At 49.1% G+C, this 24,624-nt stretch overlaps 6 protein-coding genes and 1 non-coding gene across 8 annotated transcripts; 1 reads left to right on the forward strand and 6 right to left on the reverse strand.

The window, feature by feature from the left end:
* Nucleotides 1–10: 10 nt before the first annotated feature.
* On the forward strand, nt 11–2,430 carry LOC112889487. Of its 2 annotated transcripts, none has more exons than XM_025956163.1 (6): nt 11–191; nt 315–385; nt 1,268–1,316; nt 1,395–1,501; nt 1,710–1,789; nt 1,881–2,430. In XM_025956163.1, exons 1-6 carry the CDS (start codon nt 143–145, stop codon nt 2,173–2,175), a joined length of 651 nt encoding a protein of 216 aa, XP_025811948.1. In that variant the 5' UTR covers nt 11–142; the 3' UTR covers nt 2,176–2,430. The 2 variants fall into 2 exon arrangements, with proteins under 2 accessions (XP_025811948.1, XP_025811957.1); XM_025956172.1 differs by having other exon boundaries at nt 49–191; nt 1,231–1,316.
* A 162-nt stretch (nt 2,431–2,592) lies between these two features.
* LOC112889479 lies at nt 2,593–5,587 on the reverse strand. Its single transcript, XM_025956151.1, has 6 exons — nt 5,476–5,587; nt 5,221–5,380; nt 4,482–4,857; nt 4,121–4,264; nt 3,850–4,028; nt 2,593–3,010 (listed from the first exon to the last, which is right to left on the reverse strand). The coding sequence occupies exons 1-6, from the start codon at nt 5,519–5,521 to the stop codon at nt 2,905–2,907; spliced, it is 1,011 nt and encodes a 336-aa protein (XP_025811936.1). The 5' UTR covers nt 5,522–5,587; the 3' UTR covers nt 2,593–2,904.
* A 1,067-nt stretch (nt 5,588–6,654) lies between these two features.
* Nucleotides 6,655–6,728, reverse strand: TRNAT-AGU. The gene has a single exon. It is a non-coding gene; the product is annotated as a tRNA-Thr (tRNA).
* Nucleotides 6,729–7,272: 544 nt separating this feature from the next.
* LOC112874672 (uncharacterized protein At1g65710-like) lies at nt 7,273–9,494 on the reverse strand. The gene is made up of 2 exons (XM_025938141.1): nt 8,420–9,494; nt 7,273–8,329 (listed from the first exon to the last, which is right to left on the reverse strand). The coding sequence occupies exons 1-2, from the start codon at nt 9,401–9,403 to the stop codon at nt 7,421–7,423; spliced, it is 1,893 nt and encodes a 630-aa protein (XP_025793926.1). The 5' UTR covers nt 9,404–9,494; the 3' UTR covers nt 7,273–7,420.
* Nucleotides 9,495–13,007: 3,513 nt separating this feature from the next.
* Nucleotides 13,008–14,010, reverse strand: LOC112886113 (ferredoxin-thioredoxin reductase, variable chain). Its single transcript, XM_025951931.1, has one exon. The coding sequence runs from the start codon at nt 13,862–13,864 to the stop codon at nt 13,409–13,411; it is 456 nt and encodes a 151-aa protein (XP_025807716.1). The 5' UTR covers nt 13,865–14,010; the 3' UTR covers nt 13,008–13,408.
* Nucleotides 14,011–14,741: 731 nt separating this feature from the next.
* LOC112887797 (vacuolar-sorting protein BRO1-like) lies at nt 14,742–17,893 on the reverse strand. Its single transcript, XM_025954074.1, has 2 exons — nt 17,260–17,893; nt 14,742–15,445 (listed from the first exon to the last, which is right to left on the reverse strand). Exons 1-2 carry the CDS (start codon nt 17,860–17,862, stop codon nt 15,002–15,004), a joined length of 1,047 nt encoding a protein of 348 aa, XP_025809859.1. The 5' UTR covers nt 17,863–17,893; the 3' UTR covers nt 14,742–15,001.
* Nucleotides 17,894–22,362: 4,469 nt separating this feature from the next.
* LOC112887790 (ethylene-responsive transcription factor ERF054-like) lies at nt 22,363–24,624 on the reverse strand. Its single transcript, XM_025954064.1, has one exon. It carries the CDS (start codon nt 24,437–24,439, stop codon nt 23,063–23,065), a length of 1,377 nt encoding a protein of 458 aa, XP_025809849.1. The 5' UTR covers nt 24,440–24,624; the 3' UTR covers nt 22,363–23,062.

Below are 24,624 nucleotides of genomic sequence, written 5' to 3' on the forward strand. Positions count from 1 at the left end.
CACCTCTCTCTGTTCCCCTTCTCTATTATCCTCACACAGACAGCCGAAACGGGGAGTCCGGAGGCGCCCGCTTGACTAGTCTCGAAGCTTCCGCTCGGAGCCAGGGTTAGGGTTTCACCCCCGCCCGTCGTCAGAACCAGCCATGTCCGGGCGCGAGGTCCGCGAGTACACCAATCTTAGCGACCCCAAAGGTGTGCGCCTCCTCTCGCTCCCACCAATTCATCGAGTTGTCCCCCACCCCTGTGCTTTTTTTTTCCCCTTCGGATTGTCGCATCGAATTCCTGAGTGAGGTTTTGGGCCCTGTGCATGTGCAGATAGGAAGTTCGGGAAGGGGAAGGATAAGATCGACGATGAGGACATCACCTTCCAGCGCATGGTTGCCAAGGTTAGACCGAATCGTCTTGCAACCGCTGCAGCGGCATTACCGTTTTGCTGTGCAATATATCTGTATGTTCATTTTAGGATTTTCTGGCTTAAATGTAGACATGCTAAACTGCGTGGCATCATTTTTGTTAGGTGTTTAGTTTTCTATTTCTGTTGAGTGATACTCTCCTGGCAGGTTGGCTTTAGAAGTACAGGCAATTTTTGCTGTTGGTTGCTGATAACTAAGTTATGCAAGTCTCACGGTGAACAACTGAACATGCCAATTTCGTGTGTTTGTTGTGTCTTGGTGTGGACTTGGTTTTTTTACATGGATTGGTGGAGAAGTAGATAAGGCAGGACATGAGGACACCACTACATTTCCACTTGTTTTTACTGAGCCAAACTTGTATCAAATGAGGTTGTTAAAAACCTTTTTTGAATTGTAAACAGCAAATTGTAGCTTGCCAATGTAGCTGGCTTGCTGGCACCTACAATTGGAAATAAGCATAGGCCTTCAGTTTTTATATCTAGAAAATCATTGCTGTGTCTCAGTCAACCTTGTATGTATTTGAGCTGTTTGTGACTTCTGAGTGCTTTGTAGATGCTTCTGTTTTGCATCTGCATCCTCGAGATATAATTTGGTTGGCTTCTCCATTGTGAAAAAGCTAAAATTAGGGTCTTAGAGTCAGCTGCATGCATTATCTGCTCAAACCAATTCTAGTGTGTTAGTAATAACAATATACATTTCAATCATTTGTTGGTCGTGGGTACATGAGGATATCTTGCCTTTTCTTGAAATATTGATTCCATCACTATGCACTTCCAATAGGCATCAAAGTACAATGTTCTTATAACATGCCCTGACAGGGATTTTGGCTCTCTACTCGACGGTTGATACCAACAGATGCAAGAGGTTGCTGGTGAGAGAGGAGGCTATCTTCATGGGCGAGGAGGTATTTCATGCTTCTTTTATAAGAAAAAAAATGTAGGCTCATTGTTAACCTTGTTGTCCGTACCTTTGTGTTCTTCAGCATTGGATAGCGATGATCTGCTTTACCTGAAAGAGCAAATGGAAGCTGAGGAAGATGCAGAGCGTCTTCTCCGCCGTACGGAGAAGCGGGCATTTGCTGCCTTTAAGATATCCCTTATTGAATATCATAACTTCGCTTTTCCTGTTATACACTTTCAGAATATAATATGACCAACATCGTTCAATTAACTTTCTACATGAGCATGAAACTTTTTACATATTTTCAATGCAGTTTCATTTGATTGGAACACTGCAATAGAAATAACATGATGTATAAGTTTCTTTCTCTCTTTGCTTTCCTTAACTCTAACATTACAAAGCAGCAATCTTAGCTGATTCTACACCTGCTGTCCCCGTGGCCCTTCGTGTTGAACCTAAACCTAAAAGTGATATAAGGTAAACTGCCTGCAAGACGACCTCTACTTCCATCTACAAACCTTTTTGTTCTTATTATTGGATTATCATTGGATGCTTGCTTTTCGGACAGGCAACAGGACCTCTTGAAGAACATTGTTGGGATCAAACCAAAGCGGGCAAAAGTTAGCAGCCCTTCACAGCCAGCAGATAGCAATAATACGAAGCAATGTGAAGAAGATTCTGTCAGCAAGTTATCTTCAGTGCAGAATCGATTGGAACCACCTGTGGGTGAGAAGGGTTCATCTCATGGGACTGTCAATGCTGAGCACACAGTACCAAGGCCAGATGAGCTAACGGCGGAGTCTAAGCAAAATGCTGCTGGAAGCTTGCTTGGCTTAGCTTATGAGAGTTCTGATGAAGAATAGTCTCATGAAGGCCCTATTTAGGATGTGTAAAATTTCCAAGATTCCTGTGGGATCTGAACTGTTTTCCTGTGAGATTTCTGCATTCGAAACAAATCACAGAAGGAATCTCTAACGCCACCTGTAGATTGTATATTAGGTTTTTTGTACTGTTATTAGGCTACGTTTTCACCAGGATTTATTGAAAAAGCTGCTGTAATGTCGCTGCTATCCATAAAACGTTCTGTGTTTTTTTTAACAGCACAGGTGAACGCTAAATTCGCTTTACATTCATCAATGTTTTTTATCAGATTGATACCAGCTGCCCAAAGAACGCTCTTCACGTTTCCGTGTGTTACTTCCAGTATGAAATTCAAGGAAAAGAATTATTAGTGTACCTGAAATGGTACAAACTCAGCTACGGAGGCAAAAAAAAAAAAGAAAAAAATGGCAGCCCAAGCGTTCAATTGGCATGGCAAACAAGAAGTACCAGCAGCATTTGGATACCATATGAACTATGCAGTACTAACACTCCTATCTAGCTTTATCAAAGCATCATATCGGGGACTACCATCGTGTGCCATAAAAAAGAACTTTACAAATTACTCCAGTATCACAAACGCTAAAAGAGGGGGCTAAGGTTATTAATTCTGTAGCCTTCAGAAATTTTACAATTTGGTCCAGGCTTAGAAATCGATGAAGCCAAGAGGGGGGCTCCATGTATGTTAGATTGCAGCTGAAAGGATGATAGATTTACAGCTTTTTCCAGAAGTTCCTGAAGCCATAAGCAAAAGATTTCAAACTGCCAAAAAGACCTGTGCTTGTGGATTCCTCAGCATCATGCTTTGGGTTGTGTTCCCTGCATAACACAAAAAAACAATACAAAAAAAAAGTTACCATGCCATCCAACATCAAAATTTAAAAAGCGACAGGTTGTATCAAACAAACTGAGGCTACTCCGCTAAGCTTCCCTGTTATGCATCGAACAATATGAAATATATGAAGTTCTATGATCTCTGTGAAACTGAGAATAAGAAATTAAATGTCCTGTCCTAACTATGAACTGGCCAGGATGTGTTTAACTAGCCTAGAGACTTGAGCAGCGCAACAAAATAATATTAGCTGTGCGTTCAGACCCAAGGTTTTTAAAGCTATCCCAAACCTAGTTCCTGGTCACTAGCTAGTCATCTCCATGATGTTTCAGGCAGTGAAGCGCCCCTGACCCATCCAAAACCGGAAGTCTGGGTCAAGTCAATCAGAAACCAACTGCTTCAGCCTTTCTGGGACAAACTACTGACTCACAAGGTTCTCGATGATCCATAAATAACTTCTTCTCTCAAATATCAGAATGATGTGAAGCCGCAATGACTTGGAATAAATTGGTGGAACTAGTCATTGATATAAATCCATGGAATCCAGGAAATGTACAATCACCAGCTAGTTAACAATTTTTTTACCTGAGTCCAACGGAAGATTCATCTTCCATAGGCTGAATTAGCTATCTGAATGCACTAAATGACTGAAATAGTCCTCTTGCCAAGTCCAAGTAGTTGATCATACCAAAAGAACTAAACTACACAGGCATAGCATGTCCTATCCTACTAAAGCTTGGCCAATCACTTAGTGTCTCGTTGATGTGTTGGTTCTAATGCCATTATAGAAAGGAAGATCGCGTGTAATAAGCTAATAGGGCAATACCTGTCATGTATGTTTGCCTTGAGCACATTGTCACTTCCACTTTGATCTGACACACTTGATTCACTTGCCTTCAGGATTTTTTCTGTATTCTCCAGAGCTAATTTTTTAGCTTCTGTTTCCCTTTGCTGGTTTCCAGGGTCTGGTTTAGCCTCCACTCCCAAAGATATAGAAGATTTGTTCTGCACATGTATGATGATCTTGAAAGAAATGTCTACGAAAATCTTTGTTACACACAAATTCATGATCTCCAGAGGATATTTCAACTTCATACCTTTATGACCTTCATACTTTCTGTTTGATCAGATAAAGTTGGGCCAGCTGCAGTCTTAAAGGTTTCTGAAGTGTTCAAATCATGCTTACCAGCTTCTGTTTCTACATTGTGATGAGAAGAGCCCACAGATTCCCAAGTTTCAGCCTGCATAGCAACATAACATTACCATTTAAAACATAAGGCTACTGGCGACCGGGGAACATAACTAGACATATACACAACTGAACCATGCATTCAATTGTCCAATAGAATGTTTAACAAATGCCAAATGAGACTGCCAACAGAATGTTTTGAGGATAAATACAACAAAGAAGGGGTGACAGAATGTTTTGAGGATAAATACAACAAAGAAGGGGCGAACCTTTTCCACAATTCCAGTGCTTGTAACAGCATCGTTTGGAGATATTAGCACATCATCTACATCTTGAATCTCCTGACTACTTTTGGAGCTGTCACGATTGTATAGATTCTTTACACAGTCATCCTTAGTTCTTGAGTGCTCAGCAAATTCAGGTGTTCCTTTAAGTTGAGCCACCAAATCTTCATCCTTAGGCCTGGTGTGCTCAGCAACTTCAACTATTCCTTGAAGTGGAGCTGCCTTAGCATTACCCAGTGGTAATTTTGTATAATTATACTTCAATTCTTGAAGCACCTCACGCACCGTGTAGTGGGAGCCTCCAACTTGCTGACAGACATTTTTCATACTAGGAAACTTCCCATCATTTGAAGCCCTAAACCTGCACTAAACAGGCCACATAGAAACGTGTGGTTTAAGAGTTCGAGGCATAACTGAACCAGAACACAACAGAAGCTACATGGTAACTCTGCACATAATTGCTACCCTTTGATCATACTCCTACAATTCCACATGAGCTCTGCTACATTTCCCAAATTCATTTCCAAGTTTCAAGTTCCAGCTAATGAAACAATACGGAAATGTCAATCCTTAATGCACAAATAGCCAAAGTGTCCATTAGCCAGCTTAAATTTTAAACCAAGTTGAAATCAGAAATACTAATGAGCCGAGAGCTACACACTTGCTACCTTTGGACTAAAAGAAAGGCTAAAAGCAGAAACGAGAGTGAGAAAAAGTCACATACTTGTCAACAAATTCCACTATCCTGACCTTCCTCTCCTGCTTGGTAATCCTCTTCCGCCCCTTCGGTGGCGGCTCCTGCGCAGACAGCGGCACCGCATGCGCCTTCCCCCGGGAGGTCCGGTAGCACGACCGTGTGATCGAGCTAGAGATACCCGCTATCACTGGGAAAAGGGGGGGAAATCAGACCGAACTTATCATTTTCCAGCGGCTAAAACCTCAGAGCTTCGCTTGAATATGGGGGGCGCAAGTCACACACCCTTCTTGGAGGCGGCGGAGGACGAGAGGCGCGCGGACGCCAGCATCGGGCGGGCAATGGCGGATCGGGTGGGGGGGGGGGTGGTGTGGCGGGGTTGCACCTAGGGTTTTACGGCGAAGGCGGGGCCGATGGGGACGGACGGCCGCCAGGCGGAGGCTGCTGGGGGTGTTGAGGCCGTGGTCCAACCTCGTTTGTACGCTCGGCCCATCCAGCCAACTTCGGCCTCGTACGTTTAGGAAGTTGGAACCCAAGGCAGCGGCCGACAAAGAGTTGCGTGGAATGAGGAAAGGGAAATAATGGTGGATTATGAGGATGATTATCAATTTCATTCCCAAGTTTTTCTATGGATATGGTCATATGGCCATACGGGTTATAAGTTCTAAATTCTTATGCTCCGTTAGGATACACAATGGGTATAGGAAAAGGATACGATATGAGAAATATGGCTATGGATATAATCATATATGTATGCTCTGTATATGGATATGAGTTTGCTCTTTACAGAAAGAAGAGAAGAACCACATCATTTGAACTTTAGAATTTTCTAATTCTAGTACTCCTATAACCCCACCATAACCCACTCCCTGAGGAAGAAATAGTGTGAAATAAGCCTCGTATCCTTTTCTGAACCCCTCTCTTATTTTCCAAACCCTATATCCAAACATTTGATTACATTTAACTCACTCAAAAATGGTCACATTATTTTCATCTCAAAAGATTCTTTTTTCATTTATTTTGCAAAATAAAAGGAGCGGCTGCATCATTGTGCGGATTCATCATAGTATAGTGTTTAAAAAAGAAAAAACTAAAAACATTTTCTGAGTCATAACTCATTATAATGTTTCATAATTCCTTATTTTTCGTTTCCTCAACCCCAATATTTCATAATTCAATCATCACCGTATAATGTGTAGTGTAATAATTTTCCAAGTCATAACTCATTTTCCACCCCAAAATGGTGGAATACATACTTGTCATGTCCCGATCTCAATTGATCCATACCCCATTATCCAAACTAGAGAAAACTTAATCCACCACTCTCACAAAAATGGTCACATTATTTTCATCTCAAAAGATTCTTTTTTTCATTTATTTTGCAAAATAAAAGCAGCGGCTGCATCATTGTACGGATTCATCATAGTATAGTGTTTTAAAAAGAAAAAAAATACTAAAAACACATGCTTTCGTTGAGAGTCGAACTCAAGACCTCCCGCTTACTAAACGGGTGCTCTAACCAACTGAGCTACGAAAGCTGCTGTTGGTTAAATTAATTTAGCAAACTATTTCACTGGAGGTTGATTCACCCCGCACATTATTTGAATAATGATGGGCGAGAATCAGGTTTCTCAGCCTCAACACCATAACTTCAGGAACCAATTCTGAGGTTATAGCAGGGTCAGCACCCCATAGAAAATCTCAATATGGAGAAACAGCTGAAACAGCAAACCAATTAGACATGAGGTGCTAGTTTCCTCTGCCAGAGGACCTACATCGATTAGGACTTCAGGAGGGAGAGGACTATCTGTAGAATCTGTTGGCTGTTGAATTCCAAACAGCTCTGCGACTGCGAAAAGGGCATTTCCTTTCCCGTAAAGTAGCAATTGATTGAAGAAAATGATAAGCACTACGACTAATGAACCTCTGGGATGCCCCATTCCTCTATGCCTGTGTCATTAGTCTTCGGTCTGATCGATGCTGATAAAAATCAACGGTCATGAACCGGTGCACAAGAGATTTTCGGGCAGGCTTGCAGCCATAACAGAGTATACATTGCCAAAGTCACACCATGATCACAGCTGAACAATGTATCGATAGTAAAGAAAACACCAACACAACTGTGAAGCAGCAATCCATCTTGCCACAACCAGCATCTAGATAGAACATAGAACACCATCACCATGCTGCAACGACGCAGCAACATGCCTGATCTAACAAGCCTCATCCACTACGAGGCCGCCGAGACGACTCGAACACCGGACCGGCCGCTCGCCGCGCTGCTGCTGCTGCCACGATGCGCGCTGCGTCCACGGTGCAAGGTGTTACCGACGTTGCCGGAGCCGGCGCGCGACCCCCGGCCGCTGGTCTCGGGCTGCGACGGCCGCTGCTTGCTCTGCCGGGGCCTGTTCATCGGGCTGCAGCGGGCTACGTGACTGCCGGACTGCTCGACAACCTCGTCGCCGGTGCTCCACGTCCTGTCCGTCGACTCCACCGAGGGTGGCTCCCATGACGGCGTCCACTGGTGGCCGGAGACGCTGTTGCTCCCGGCTGACTCCTGAGGCTCGGTCTCCACGCGGAAGTCCCGCACCGGCTGCACCGGCTTGCGCGCGGCGCTCGGCTCGACGCTGCCGTCGCTGCCGAGCGGCGCGTTGACGGAGCCCTTGTCGTCGGCGGAGAGGACGGGCTCGTATTCGTGGGTGCAGTTCTCTGACGAGGAGGAGTTGAGGTCGGCCACGGCCTCGACGATGGAGCATGCCTTGGCGACGCAGGCCGGGAGCGAGAAGGACGGCGTCGCGGGGGTGGCGGGTACAGCAATAGAGGTGGATTGCTGGTGGTAGTTCTGGATGTCCTCGAGGAGCTGGGTGGTGTACGAGCCGGAGTTCTGGTCGAAGTCGCGCGACACCCGCCGCGACCTGCTGCTGCCTGGCTGCCCCACGGCCACGATGCTCGCCGTGCGCGTCGCGTTCGTCTTCGACGAGGGCGCTCTCGTCTCTGACGCGGCGGCAATGGTGGCTCCCTCCTCTGCGATCTCCGGCTTCTCCATCCCAGAACGGCAGCTTGCTGCAACCGTGGGCTCCTTCCCGCGCTCCATGGCTTTCTTCTTGGGCGTGGCGGCGACTGCGTTCTCGATGGATTTCTGGAGTCACGGCAAGCCTTTGAGCGAATGGTGTGACAAGAATTGCAAGAAATAAAAAAAAAATCGAGTTTTATCTGATCACATCTTTACCTTCTGCGGCTTGGCACTGTGGTTGCTGTTATTACGGAGCGAGTTCTCGTCGAGCTCGGCCATGGGGTTGCGCCTGTACGGGGACTGTTCTGCCTTCCTGGACGAGCTCCGGCTCAGCGCTGGCGTCGGCCCCACCACCGGCCCGCAGCCAGCATTCTCATTCGCCGGCACCATCCTCGCGGGAGAGCTCGACCTCGGAGACGCGCACCTCTTCCCTGACGCCGCTGCGGGCGACGGCGCGCGCCCCTTCTCCCTCGCGGGCACGGACACCATCTTCCCGGGTTGCTGCCTCGCGCGCTCCCCGCCGCCGGACGAGCCCGCCGTCGCCGCAGCGCCATCCGTGCGCCGGCCCGGCGAGCGGCTGGCCCTCCGGCTCCCGCTCCCGCCGCCGCCGCCGCTGCTCCTCTCCCGGCTCCCCGACCGCTTCCGCTGCGGCGAGCCCCGGTGCGGCGATGACCTCGACACCGCCGCCGCCCCCTGCCTCTCCCAATCCTCGTCCGCGCCCGCGCCACCACCGGACCTTGCGTCCTGGTCAAAGTCGTAGCTGCGCTTGGACCCCGAGCGCCTCCTGCGGTGTCCGCTCGCCGCCTCGCTCGACGCCGCCCTCCCGGTCCCCGACGAGCTCCTGCTGAGGCGGCCGCACTGGATCAGGATCGCGTCCACCTCCTCCTTGGTGCAGCTCGACGTGCGCACCGGCGCCGAGGGCACCACCACCACGGGCAACGGCTTCTCGGCCGCCGCCGCCTCCTGCGAGCCCGGCCGCTTCTTCCTCTCGCCCCCTCCCTCTGCAGCATCCTTGCCCCTCACGACGAGCACCGCGGCCTTGCCTGACGCAGCCGGCTCCACCGCCGCCGCCGCCGCCTTGGCCGCCCTCTTGGGCTGCTGTGCCGTCTTCTTGGCCTTGTCGTCGGCGATCTTGCCGGGCTTCTTAGCGCCACCGGCCGGCGTGGCCGGTGGCTTCTTCTTGCTGAAGCAGAGGCCCATGGCGGGGCTTCCGGCAGTGCGTGGACTGGTCGCGGGAGCAACGAACGAGCTCTCGACCTTCGATCGAGCTGGTCGGCTGGAGCTGAGGGAAAAGAGTGACTCGGGACTGTGACGTGGTGGTATTTAAGCAGCGCGTGGGGAGGCGCGATTAGCGAATTGATTACGTGTTAGCGTGCGTGGTGCTCCGTGCTAGTCCCCCCCGTACCGTGCGCCCGATGAGCAAAGCTGACGCGATGCGAGGCGGAGATTTCAAATCCCCCCCCCCCCTCTCGCGGTCGCGGATCGCGTCGAGGCTCGTGCGCGCACGCACGCACGTGGGGAGGCGTGAGGGGGCGTCGTTGGCTGGGCACGGTGCTGGTGGACCGACGGGGCAGCGGCCGCCGGAGGACCGGACGCTCTCTGGACGGGTCTACGAGGAACGGGTCCGTGGGGCTCGGGTGGCGGCTCGGTGGGGACGCTATCCGTTAGAACCTCGCGGGGGGCCTGGATCATCATCTCGCCGTCAAAATGCTCAGCGGTTTTATTTCAAAAAAAAAAATGCTCAGCGGTTGTACCAGCAGGCAGGAGCATCACAGTCTCACAGACGCGTGTGCTGGTGCCAGGTGATAACTTCATTTGGCTGGTACTACTACTGTGCTGTGCTGATCTGGACGGGAAGCGATCGCTTGCGACTTTGGGAGCAAAGCTTTGCAAGACGGAGATCGTTTTTCCAGGTCACAGCTGATCTGTCGTTTTTCCATCCATGGCCGTTGCACCTTTTTCTTCTCCTTTCCATGGCGGCTGTCCCATGGGGCCCCCAGTGTGAGGAATTAGCCCTTCTCCTGCATCTGTATGGTGAGTTGGCAACCAACCACAAACCGTGGTGATTCAAACGGCGGACGTTCGAAACGGGCGCCACCTGCGAGCAGCAGAGCCTCCACCTAACGGCCAACGGCTACTACGAGCGATCGAGTCGCAGGCTCGCAGCCCCTGAGCTGAGATGGATCCGGGATTCCTTTTGCCACGCGAGCTGCAGGCACCGGAGGCCGACCGTTGCGGATTTTCCACCCTAAAATACTCGTCTCTTTTGAACGAGAGGCGACCGTTGGAGGGTGCAGGTGCGCGTGCTGGTAAGGGCGCTGCCTCACCTGCCGATCCGCGGGCATCTCCTCGCGCGCGCCCACCTGTCGGTTGCGGCGGCGGCATCCGGCGCCCGCGCCGGAGGGGGATCGATCGGGTTCGTCCGATCTCTCACGTGACGGCGTGTGGCTGGGGGCACAGCCCGGTTCCCTGATGCCTTGGCTTGGCCGCAGAAACAACCGGACCCAATGCCGCTGCCACCAGTAAGTACTGGGCCTGATGGATGGCCCTGGTGGCGTCATGATTCCTACTACCCGGCCTTTGCGACATGGATCATCGGGCGGACGGCAGGAATTGAAGAACTGCGCATAAGCATAAATAATGGTCCCGGATCCGCAGAGACGCAGACGGGATGCAAAATCGCGACCTGAGATTCGCAGAAATGCACGCAGGCTGCTCCCTAACTAAAGTCGGAGGACATTTTGGTGCGTAGTCAGAGAACTTTGTTCCGCAAAGGCTGAGAACGTGAGACGGAAAAGGGGCCGCGCTGTTTCTCTTTTCTTTTACAGGCCAACCAGCGAGGTAAAAAAGCTGGCCCGTGCTTCGTGACCTCTCTCTCCACTGCTTCCGACGCCTCCGACGCAATTGTTGGAACCTTGGCGCGTGAACACATGGGTTTACCACGACCAACTTAAAAGGGGACCAGATCACTGGCGCACGCTATAGTATGCTTGTAAAGCTAAGCATCACAAGTGTAGATCGCGAAGAACATAAATACGTCAAGCATGATTCTGCTCTACTTCTCTGCAGACTGCAGAGAGCAGCTGAATCCACTTGTATGAGGGCGACCGCACGAGCGGATCCGGCTGGAGCTGAAACATTTCCTACCGCCAGATAGTGCACACGTACGCCATACGCTAGCAGCACAGGCCTACCGCCTAAAGAAAAAAGAAAAAAAATCAGAGAGAGGCGAAAACTGAACAAGCATGTTGCAGTGAGCTTATTATGGGCCTCACATTCAGTAGGCCCGGAAAAGCAATGCGGCCTGGGCTGGAATGCAGCACTGTTTCGATTCTCTCTAGAGGCTGGAGTATCCTTCTCGATCTGTTTGTTCTTCAATTACCGTACGCATCCGCCAGGATGCCCCAGGAACAAATGATACATACAAAACTGAAAATAATATGGCGCTGGAATATTTAAGATCATTTGCTGCCACCAGATTGGTTTCACGGTTTGGTTAAAGTTGACCGTATAAGAAATAACTTTTTTCTCGAGCATATTTTCTTTTTTGGCAAATAGTCGGAACATAATACCAGAAACCAGTAGAGCATCTACTACTTGAGCACGGGACATTTCACCCATTCCAAATCAAATCACCGCTGATCTTGGAGGAATGGCGGATCTTTTAGCACGCCCCAGTGCCCAACTGTCGCCGCTGATCTAAGAGGACAAGAACACGCGCAAGATTACGAAAGATGGCTTGTCGCCTCACCTAGTATAGTTTTTCCTGTCTTCCTGTTCAAAGAGGAGTCCCATAGTTCCTTATGTAATTTGTAGCACTTCATTTGATCTTCAGTAAAATGGAAATTAATTGAAAGAAAAGTGCTCCTGCTCATCGTATTTTGTTCCAATTCTCCATGCCATCTGATCCCATATTTCTCAACTTAAGGTCATGACAGACAGCAGCCGGTAAGTACAGCGTACTTTCTACTTAGTATTAGGTTAGAGAACAAAACAGGGTTTTCAGACGGATCACTAAAATGAAGCTCGGTAGCACACAAGAGGCATGTCATGCAGAGGCGCTATATGATAAATGGAAGCGTATCCTTATGTAAAACGTTAATAGATCAACACCAAAGCACTAAGTTTTCAGATGGATCACCGAACTTTAAGAGCTGAGTAGTGTATATTTGCCCTACAAAATTATGAAAGCACCATGTGCCCTAGAAGAGGTGATTTAAAACGGCGGCGTCAGCTAATATAAAGCAAGTTATAAAATCACACTGAAGTCACACTGTAACAATAAAGATTGTTGGAGGCTAGGAGTGTATACCAGTTGGTACTCTTGCAGGGCGGAATAATTTTTGTGGAAATTCCACTGCTTTGGGGTGAACAAAGCATAAAATGCCCAGTGTCCCTAACTACAAGGAATTCATAAAGTCTATAGATTGTTCATTCTTGCAAGTGTCCAATGAGTTGTCAGAGAACTTATTAGCACGTAATCATTTTATGATAAGATGATTTGGCAGTTTCAAGGATTCAAAGGACCAACTGATGAAGCAGGCAAGCATAGTCGTCGCAGCCTGATTTTTTTACGCTGAGCACAACAACAGGTCAGCAAAATTTGTAGGCTCTAAAACTATCAGATGATATACACTGCACTAGTCTGACACTAAGTGAAACAGAACTGAATATAAATTGTCTTATATAGCATGAGGTTCAAATGGTTCTAGCGCAAGTAGCATTGGCAATAAGTTCTGCTTGCTTAACCAAATTCCTAGCTCCTGCTAAGTAGAATATGACATCCTAAATATTAAATAACCAATGACCTGTCCAAGGATGCAATTCCCAGTTGCAATGCATAATTGCATATTGTACCAATCAGACAAACAAATTTCTTGGAACAGCCAACAAAATAACTAAGCACAAAGTATAGCCAACAAGCAGCAACAAAAATTGTCACTATTATAACTATCGATCATCATCAACATCCGAATAATTCCCCACATCTGAAAGATAGACGTCGAACCGAAGGAGGAAGAAACAGCACCGCAGCAAGCAAGCAAACAACTTGCCATGCCTTCCAAGTTCCTACCCTCTTGCATCCCTGCCACCGCACGCCGCGAACAATATACACCAGCCACCGCCACGGCCATGATTATTATTCTATAAGAACGGCGCTACCGCTTACTCGTCCACAGGCGCGAGAACCGCACCTCGAGGCCGTCACTCCTCGTCGACGAACTCGAACTCGTCCTCGCGGAGGTGGGCGAAGAAGCGGACGGGCTTGGGCTGCCCCTCGACGGCGATCTGGAACTCGACCTTGAAGGGGAGGTTGGCCGTGATGCGCTTGCCCTTCCAGACGCACACGTACTGCTTGACGACGCCCTCCATGCCCTGGATGTCCAGGTCGGGCGCCTTGACGATGTGGTGGACGCGAAGCGGCGCCGTGACGCGCACCCGCCTGCCGATCTTGGGCGCCGCCGCGGCCTCCTCGGCCGCCACGTCGTCCGAGGACACCTCGCTGGTGAGCGCGACCTGGAGGAGCAGGCGCGCGCGGCGGGGCTGCTGGCCGGGCCGGCGGCCGGAGGCGAGGGACGGGGACGGGAAGCGGCGGAGCAGGAGCACCGAGGAGGCGGTGGAGGTGGAGGGCGGCGCCACGGACGCGGTGGCGGGCGCCATTGGGAGCGGCGAGGGGGATGCGGCGGGCGGGCGGGTGGATAGGCGGACAGGTGGAGGATGGGGAGATGGATGCCTGCCTTACGTGGTTTGCTTGCGCGCTGGCCCTCGGGAAATGCTCGGAATTTGGTGAGTTCTGCGCTGCGTCAAGCGCGGAATCAGCTGGATAAGGCGGGAGCGCGCGCCTGGCTGTGGTTGCTCGCCGTGGCCGACCCAGGCAGGCGAGGGCGACCTGGCTTTCGGCCACCACGTTCACCGTCCGCGCTCGCTATGACTGGCCGCCTCTGGAGTCTGGACCCGGCTCCGTTTGGCCGCTTGCCGCCGTGGGCTTGCCCGTGTTGTCGAGTGTTGACAACGCACGCACACGTCAATCTGTTCGCCGTTTCTCCCGCGAGATCGAAACGGGCGCGCTGGTTTGTTGGCCAGCGCGGCCCGACGACAACGACGCAGGATTATCAGATATTTGCGCAGATACTACCCGGTGACCGGTCTGGAGCTCTGAATAGTGACGGGGCAGAGGTACATTGCTACGATGAAACAGACCCCTCCAAAATATAATTTATTTTAATTTTTCTAGATTTTAATTTTTATAGACATGCTATATTTAGATGCATATCAATCTAAAAATATCAAAACAATCTACGTTTAGAAATGGAGGAGGTAGCAAGAAAACAAAGCTATTTAATTATTTTTTGCCGAAGAACATAGTGCACATCATATCTTGCTTAAAACATGAACGGCATAACCAAGAACGCATATGGCAAGTCAAGGAGCACGAAGAAAAACCTCTCCCTTTGCACCAAATACTCCATAGTATTTGTTATACATTTAGATATATATTATATCAAGACATATTAGAAAAACTATATATCTAGAAAAATTAAAATAAATTATAATTTGGAGCGGAGGAAGAGAGTACTAGCTCCACAAACAACTATCATAAACGCACAAATCTTAATTGTACCTCCACATATATCACCAGTACAAAATTGTGCACCCATTTAGACAGCAAAGAATAAAATAGTAATGATAATAAACATTATCAACCCTCCAAAATTTGCAGCCGCGACAACCATTACATGCAAATGGAAAAGGTAGTGAGCGTGACCACCTATAATTTCACAACCTCAAAGCATCCATTTATGGAGATTGAGTGCCATTTTCTGTCTTTGCCTCTAAGATTTCACTCAGGGACGCTGAGCGGACAAGCGAAGCTGCTGGTAGAGGAGCCAATGATGTGGCAGCCGGGATACGGAAAAGATAGACCCGATAATTCTCTTCTTTTGCTGTCTCCAAGCTCTTGTTCATATCCTGTTCTAGTCTGGAAGCATAATCATACAGAGGTCCAGGGGCTCCTCTTGCGGTTCTCTTTGTATCCACAATTGCATTAATTCCGACCTGCAATCGAGCTATCTCCTCACCAATTTCTGTCTTCTCGTGGAGATCAATAGCGTGCCTGTAGCAAGCTTCAGCATTGAACAGAGCAGCCTTCAATTGGACCTGAGATACCCATGATCTTTCGAAGTGGTTCTGAAGTGGAGGAGCGACAAGTGCAGCATAAGCTTCTTCATAGTACAGGGCAGCCTGCATATAGCAAAACACATAATGGTTTAGCTTTTTTCAAAGGTGGATGTTTTCTAGCACAAGAAACAATATAAATATTTTGAACCCTGAGCAATGTACATATTTATGTATTCATTTTGCCACTTCAATAAAATGATAAACAGGTCATGCACAACCACTAGAAAAGGCACAACTTGAGGCGGTAGCATCATCAACATAAGGATTAGGAGTAGCTGCATCAATTTATTTCTTTCAATGTGTTATTACACTTCAAATTTCCTTTTGGATTGTTTATTCACGTAGCCTTTTATTGATGAAGCAAAACTGAATTAACTCAAAGTCTCTAGGGTTCCTCTTCCTTTCCAAGTGAGTTTTCCCCCTTATCGTAGCTGTGCACTTTCTGTTTCATTACCCTCAAACTTCTAAGGTGTTCACAGAAGAATTTATCTTTCAGTTTAGCGCTTCACTTTCACTGGTCCACAGCATCAATCATTCAAAATCAACATGTGCCTAAGGATACTATTGTTCGTATCTTGTACCATGCATATGTAATCTTAACTAATGATCAAAATCTCACTTAGCCAGCTACCCTTTCTGCTTTGCTCTGTGACGTGTTGCAGTGATTATAGAACTATACTGTATCCTAACAAGATAAAGTGAGCAGCATATAGCTAAAGGGTCAACAACAACCATCTCAGGGACACAAATAACAAGAAATCACATAGCATCCATTTTCATTCTGAACGTGTCATGAATCATTGAAATTTCGTATTAAATCTTCCTATTTGATTAGCTGATTACTTGGTTTTGAACTTTAATTCTTAAACTAGTATTAAAAATGGACCATGGAGACACAAAAGTAATTTTCATGACAGTGTGTTCTAATTTTACAGTGTATCTTTGGAGCAGCTTGTGAACTTTCCTCGTCAACTATGTTTTTGGAAATTCATTTGTATTTCGTAAAATTTGTCAAGTTCCAACAAAATTAGTAACAATAACTCTTGGGTATCTCACTATACTAGTATAGTGCCCTGCATTCCTTGCATGAAGCAAAAATCCGAAGAAATATACTAATCAATGATCGATGTGACATGGGAGATGAAAAATGGTCGGATGGTGTATAGAAATGCTAGAGAAATTATTACAGGCTATACTTAATTACCACGATTCAATAAAAATAAAGTAATTTAATTAATTACTAATTTGGTGGAGGTATTATCCAAAATTTACATTTTTCTATACATATGTCATAAATCATTGGTGGAAGGAGTTCAGAATCCCAATTGCTTCACAACCACCAGAAATGGAACTCAAGCAGTCAGGTCTTGTTTCTATAGATACATATCGGGGACTGTAATTTGGACACTGCAGTTGGCACAAACTCAAAATTAATGGCTTGTTCAAAAATCAATTTTAAACCCTCTATCACCCTAGAATGCACATGGTTCACTTAAAACACAAAATATATATTTCGAATTGAGATTGCTTGACCTCCTTCACGAACCTTACATTTGGAAGGCATTCCTACCTTTTGATTTCTCCTCACTCATACATTTGGAAACTTTTGCTTACTCTTTCAAACTCTGGCCTTTCATAATAGCATATGCATATTATAACAACAAAGAATTTCCTTCTTTTGACTGAATACCGAGATAATTTTCATGAAACTACGACATGGGATAGCACTTAATAGACTATGTGAAGCGCATTTTCACATTCTGCAGAAGTTTCGATTTACGCAGGTGGGCTAACCGCAGTGCAGTCAAAGCCCAACAGGGACATAACGATCGCGATGCATCTATGAAAGATATGGGAGGGTAGTCAGTAAATCTCACCTGCCTGGCCACCTTGGAGCATACCGCCGGCGACTTCCCCCCTGCGAGAGCGCGCTCGAAACAGCACTCCTGCGCCTGCGCGAGCATAAGCCGCTCCAGCATCGCCGAGGCCTGCGAGCTCATATCCACAGTCGTCGCCGCCTCCTCTTCCATCATCTCTCCTACCGCACGGAACGCCCCTGCGGCCCGCTGGAACTCCCCGCACGCCGCCCTTACCCCTTCCTCCGTGGCCCGGCTGTGGGCCGCCGCGATCCTCGAGGCGGCCGCACCGACGTTGAACACGAGGGCGGCCTTCTCCAAGCGGAGGGACGAGGCGGCGTGCTTCAGATGGGGCCGGAAGGCGTCGTGCCAGGTGAAGGAGAGCGTCTCGTCGAAGGCGCAGGGATCATCGCGCGCGGAGAAGAGGAGGCGGTGGTAGCGGAGGATCAGGGCGCGGCGGGAGGCGGGGGGCTGGGCCTGCGGGTTCGGGACGGCGACGGCGGCGCGGGCGTCGCGGATGTCGGAGAAGGCGGCGGCGCTGAAGAAGTGGCGGTCGCGGAAGAGCTCGGCGGCGGCGGTCTTCTTCTCCGGGACGGAGAGCATCGGGGGCGGTGGCCGCGACATGATTGGCCACGCAACGAACGGGTTGGACTCGTCAAGGTAGTAGACTAGTTCAGTTAAGATTCGCCGAAGTATGTGTATTACCGGGCCGAATTGAGCTTTTTGACGAACACTGCTTCCTTCCAATCCGGCCCAATGTCCTGCATATTTGGGCCCAAATTCAGACGCTCTGAATCTGCTGAAGTCCTGATGCAACTTTTTATTGTTGCATTTTCTTTTTGAGAGGAAGATAGAGAGTTTTTATTCATGATTCATGAAAAAAAAAAATATTGTTACATGCTCTCAGCATCACTTAAAGGTGGACATGATGCGTTCGTTGATAGGGACAAAAGAGCACTTCAACAATTCTTAAGCAACTGCAAATTCATCAAACATGAAACTGACACTACGTAAAAATACTTTGGCTGATGACTTACAAATTCCAAATCAAGACACACAAACTGAAATGAGGCGGAGCCGGACCACGAGGCTTTATGCAAATACTAGAAACCCTGGCGCAGCTTTGCCCTCCCATCCTTTTATGGTCTTGGCTTGTCATCATGAACTTTTATTTGTTTGGTTGGTAAAGCTCTATCATTGTAGAAAGCATGTCATAAATTGATCGAGTTATCCTGCAGTGCAAACTTCAGTCCTCAAGCATATATTTCATATACTTCTAATGCATAGCAAGCTTACATGTTGTTTAGGTGTTTATCCATATGTCGCATATCGCTTGCATAGAAAACATGTTAGATCTTGCCGTTTATTTGATTTGCATATAGAACCGAAATGAGTATATTAAGAATATACAGGCAACAAAGCCATCCTTGATAGTTGCTCAGTAAGAGTTTCTGAAAAGCCTCTACATAAAAGAAATAAACCACGACATGCTTAAATCGAGGACTAATGCTAATAATATTGTAATTTAATTTTGTCAATACAAAGAAGCACTGTTCTCTACAAAAATTAAATGATAAAGACTCCATTGATACAAATCACCAGCCAACGTGGTTAGCTTTATGCGATCATCATGGACACTGACCTGGTGACCTGTGGCGTCAATTGGAACTGTGGAAATAAGAGGCATACATGTAAAAACAAGCAGTTTTGTGGAGAATTAAACCAACCTCACCTGATTTGAAGTAGAAAACAAGCTGCACCCATACGGTACAAGCTCTTTCACTTCAATTCTATGACTAAAATAGCCGATGTTCCTTTTCCTCTGGTGGACAATTTCAACCTCAGTCGCTGGTTTTTTCCACATGGATTGGAACTTAAATGTGATTCAGGACATGTGCTGAAGATCTCAAGGTATTTGGAAAAGCAATTCTTCAGGCTAAAGTTCAATATTGGGCTGACAAGTCAATACCTATTTCAGATTGATGGATGCAAGGACCAAAACAGCACCTGTATCAGAGCATTGTATCTATCGCTCTCACTCTTGGCTATGCAAAGTGCTAGTAACAAAACAAGATGATTGTAGAATCTGTGTGGCGCTTCTTAAGTAAGCATGTAAAGCATGATCTGCACAACCCTCTGCAATATAATTGACTCTTTAAAGTGAGCAAAGTGCACAACAGAAGTTTAAATTCAGAGAGACAGTTATTTTATTACCGCAACAGTAGCCCTGTTAGTAAAGGTACTAAGGAGAAGAGGGGCAGTGAAAGGCAGTACCCAAAAGGAAATTTTGAATGGCCATGCTGAGTGCAAAGTTAAAACATCAGACTTCGAAAAATATCTACTATTATTTGAGCAGAATTGGCAAATGTAGAACTATCAGACATAATATTCTCTTCTCAGAACAAAATTGTAACATTATAAGTGATATTCTGATAATAAGTTACACGGTCACATGGTTTCCTTTCCTAAACAGTTTGAAGGAACTGATGAGCTCAAATATCTTACAGCTTTTTTAATCAAGCATATCCCTCTTTTATGATGTGTTTTCATTACAAAGCACACACACACACACAAAATGAATTCAGCATCAGTAGCCCATCAGTATGTATTTTCTGGTGTCATATTCAAACTTCTAGATTCCTCAGGTTCTTATGATCACATTGTGATTTATTGGAGCATTAGAATATAAAAAGAAATTCTGGGCTACAAAGATGAATAGTAGTAGCCCTCAATCGATTGATCATTGCTAGGTTGTAATATTGTAGTCCACTTGTTATTGAGCTAGTTACAGTTACTCAGGCATTTAAGTTACTGATAGGATTTTTTTCAGAGATGTAAAAACAAATTTGTAACTGAAAGGATTTTTGCAGAGATGTAAAAACAAATTTGATTGCAATGACAAAGATTCGTTGCCGTGTAACATAGAAGAATTGGATTTCTCAAAATGTGAGCTTGCTGCTTGCCTGGTCAACAATTGAGTGCAGTAAGGGTGTTTGTAATAAATAAAATATATGTGAAGATGATACTCTTGAGCCTTGACTGTTTCATGGCTGGAGGTGTCAGCATCACAAACTATATAAAAAAGAAGGTTCTAAATGGCTTACCTGCATGAATTGCCTTTTGGCTGTGGGCACCGGTCATTGTTCAAGAAATTAGACTTTTAAGTCCCGGTGCACTATAAATCCGAGGAAACACCAATAACAGATATACACACTGTGAATTGACATTCTAAACTAATCTAAAATGGCAAAACCTGCGAATAGACCACGAAGCAGTAGGTATATGTGTGATCAGATGGGAAACATGAATCGAGACTCGAGTTAGTAAGTAGTATGCAACGAGATTGTAAGCTATGATGTATATGATCGAGTATTAAGCACCCAAATTTGAGCTCTGAAGCTATGATATCAGTAAAATTTCTCCTGATGGAGTTTCCGTAAAGTCATTCGTTGTTGGTTGATATTTGTGTATGCGTGATGTATATCTCCTTGTATCCAGTCGTATGCCGTTAGGATACCCTGGGCCTATGGCCTATATGTACTCATGCAACACCGTGACATCAATACAGTTATTATTCTCCCTAATCTAGTTTACATTCATGTCCCTCCCATAGTGCCCGGAGAAAGCAAATTAACCAGAGATTAGAGTGAGAAGAAGTATTAGATACCTTGAAATGGCGAGGAAGAGTAGATAAACGTAACTCTGGGCCAGTTGCAGGAGAAGTCGATGGAGAAGGAGCGGGTGTGGGTTGAGAGAGGGGCCATCGCATTGCGCGGCGCTCTGCTCATGGCGTGCGAGTGGCGTCGCATCGCACGGGGTTGGCCCTCTACGGCCATGGGGCCTGGGGCCACCCCTCTCCCCGCCCCGCAGCTCCGTCTACGGCCCCCACGAGCAGGGCGTCCCCGGGAAGCGCCAGAGGCCCCGACGCGCAAAGCGAAGAACCGCCGCCTCGCCAAGCTCCCTCAACGAAAATCATAGCGATGGTGGCGAGGCAGGCGGAGCGCAGAGGTAGGTGGGCAGCGCTTCAGGCAGGGAGGCACGAGCAGCGTGGGCAGGCGGAGGGCGAAGGCCAGCGGGCCACTCGGAAGGCGGAGGGCGGCGTGGGCGCTGGCCTGAGCTGGTGGACGGCGGTGATATTTTACAAAAGGACCCCCAGTTTGGATGGCGATTAATAATCGCGACCCGAACCAGGGGTGTTTGTGTAAATGTTTTGTCCGGATATTACATTTAAGACCCTGGATTGGATCGCGACGCGATCCGAATAAGGGGGTTACTTGAAAATTCTCAATCCCAAAATTTATAAAATGACCCCTGATTCGGATCGCGATTATTAATCGCGATCCGATCCAGGGGGTGTTCTGCAAATATCCCGAGCCGGCGCCGGAGAAGCCGACGAGCGGAGCCAGCTGCCGCCGGCGAGCTCCGCTCGCGCGGCCGCGATGAATACCGCGCTAGTCTCCTGATCCCACACGTCTATCCGCTCCCTCCGCCTCCGCTCCTATCCGCTGCTGCCGGCGAGCTCCGCTCACGGTCCGACCTACCCCTCCGCGCGGTTCGGCCGTCGCGGCAGCATCTAGGCGCATTGGCCTGCCGCCCTTCGCTGGTGGTGATGATATGCCCTGTCATGAGACCGTGGCGGTAACTGAAATCAATTTCGGGACGCAAATGGGCGCTCGGTCGCCGCCTGTTGCTCGTCACAGCCAATGGCAATAGGCAATGGCCAATTGGCCACCACCTCGCCTCGCCATGTCCCGTGCGCCTGCCCTTTCTTTCTCGCACCTCTTGCCTCTTGTTGCTTGCTTTTCCCTTTCTTCCACCCGTATCAGGTAGCCATTCATTCCCTACAGATTCTGAATCCAATCTCAGGCTTGCATTACGATCTCTCAAAAGATTTGCCGATGAAAGGATCCTGAAGCTGCATATTGCTGCTCAAATTCATTCCAACAATTCCAACCTTTCATCAGTTACGGCTTCCGTGAGACGGCTACCTCTGCACCAGTTTGAAACATCATCGTCAAGCTAATTCCATCATACCCAGCCATCACTTCCAAAGGAAATGCTCAAATGCATGCCACAATCGGAGTTATGGGCACAAGCACCCCCCCATTTCAGACGCTCTGAATCTCAAGTTTCCTGATGCAACCTATTATTACACATTGCTCTCAGCAGGGAGCTGCTCATGTGATCACTTAAAACTGGTGGACATGACGCGCGTTTGGTGATATGGAGAAAAGAGCACTTCAACAATTCTTAAGCAACTGCAAATTCATGAAACTGACACTACATAAAAGTACTTTGGCTGATGACTTACATATTCCAAATGAAGGCACACAAACACTGATCCTCATACAAGTACTAGTACTATGCAGTACGTGCAGAAAACACAGACCTCAACTAAAGAGCAGAGGAGAGCATAAAACTCGTCTCCTCCTTCCATGCCTTTAGGAATCCCCAAAGGCAGAAACACTACTTCATGCAGCTATGCAACTACAAATCCTGCAGCAAGCGAGCAAGCTAGAAATACCTAAAGATCATGTGCGAATCATGAATCGTCATGGAAATATCAACAAGGGTGGCGATTGAAATAGAGGCCACCCTTGTCCCGGCCTCAAAAATGCAGCCGGGATTCCCTGTGGTGTTTCAGGAGAGGAAAGTGGTCAGAGAGAAAGGTCCAGATAAAAATGGTGGTCCTTCAGATGCTCCTGCTTTGTGAATGGTGATTGTGATCGTGCTGCGCGATGCCACAAGCTGTCTCTTAAAACCTGCAGCCTGTGCGCATCCCGCGTCCTGGTTAATTGCTGTGTGTGAGGATCGTGTGCGATGATCAGTCCTTCCACATGTAGGCTGGACTGCGGGGAGGGGGAGGAGGAGGAGGAAAAGAAATGGAGGCAGCAGAGGCCATGGCAGTCCCTGCCGCCGGTGTAGCCGGGACATCCGGCGCGCTGGCCGCGTAGTCCATGCTGGTCGCCTCACTGGCGAAGCGAGACTGGAGGAAGAGGCCGTGGGCGTTGTCCATGTCGTAGTCCCAGACGGAGCTGCCCGGGCCCCAGGCGCTGAACCACGCCTCGTCGGCCGGAACCCACACGCCGCCGGAAGTCGCCGACGGCTGGAACACGGCCGCGTTGCCGTCACCGCCCTGATGATCGGTCGGTTGGAGCTGAGGATTTGGTTCGGGTTCCGAGTTCTTCGCCTGCTCTGTTTCGGGGAGCAGAGGCTTCCCTTCGCTGTTGGACGGTGGCTGTTCTCCGTGATGCTGCTGAGCTTGCTTCGCGTTCGTCTCGTCCGGCGTCGGCGGGGCGGAGGACGAGGAGGAGGAGCACGACGCCGCCGCGCTGGCGCTGGTGCGGCCGCTCCCGCCGACGCGGCCCTTGCCGAGGAACAGGTCGGGGAAGTTGAGCTTGGCGTTCTCGCCGCGGAGCTTGAAGGCCTCGCGGTCGTACGCCATGGCGGCGTCCTCGGCGGTGTCGAAGGTGCCGAGCCACAGCCGCGTGCGGTTCCGGGGGAGGCGGATCTCCGCTACCCACTTCCCCCAGTGGCGCTGCCGCACGCCGCGGTAGAGCTTGGGCGGCCCCGCCGAGCGCAGCAGCTGCTGGTACAGCGCCGGCGGCACGGCGCCGCCGCGGAACCCGCGCGGGCTCAGGTTCAGCGCCTCGCTCCAGTAGCGTAGCAGCATTTGCGGCTGCACCTCCGGCGCCACGAGCTGCGGCGGGAATAGAGGGCTCGCCGCCGCCCCGAACTGCGGCGGCGGCGGCTGCTGCTGCTGCTGGCTGCCGCCGAAGGAAATCATCTGCTGGTGCTGCAAAGGCTGCTGCTGTGGCTGCTGGTATACGCTGGAGTACTGCAGCAGCGGCGGGACACTTGGTGCGGACGCCGCCGGGGCCGTATCGTACGCGAACGGAAATACGTGTCGCGTCGACGGCAACGGCGTGGCCGGCGGCGACACGGGGTTGGAAACAGAGGACGAGTCGGGGGAAGCGGGAGCCGGCGACGAGAGCGTGGACAGGGAGCGGTGGAAGCGGCGGTCGGGGCTGCGGATCTTCTTCAGGGGCCGGAGCAATGCGGCCGCCGGCGTGTCTTCTAAAACTGGCGCCAGCTGCCTCCCCGCGGCGGGGCCGCCCGAGGTCACGGCCTTCCCCTTCCATCCCCTCCCGCGCCCGAGCCCGAGCCCACGGCCTCCTCCGCCCCTGTCCGCCGGCTCCATCCCAACGCGGCGAGCTGCGAGCAAACTAGGTTGCGTGTTGTGTGGGTGTCCCGGCCGCCCGCTGCAGGGAGCCGCCGCGCGTGGAAAACGGGGAGAGCGGGGCTCTGCCAGTGCCAAGGAAGCGGGGCTCGGCGGGCGACCGGTGTGCGCGGCGCGGGCCAATGGGGCGCGCGGTTCTGATTCGG

The sequence above is a fragment of the Panicum hallii genome, chromosome 1 (genome assembly GCF_002211085.1).
Source record: "Panicum hallii strain FIL2 chromosome 1, PHallii_v3.1, whole genome shotgun sequence".
NCBI classification, from domain to species: Eukaryota; Viridiplantae; Streptophyta; class Magnoliopsida; order Poales; family Poaceae; genus Panicum; species Panicum hallii.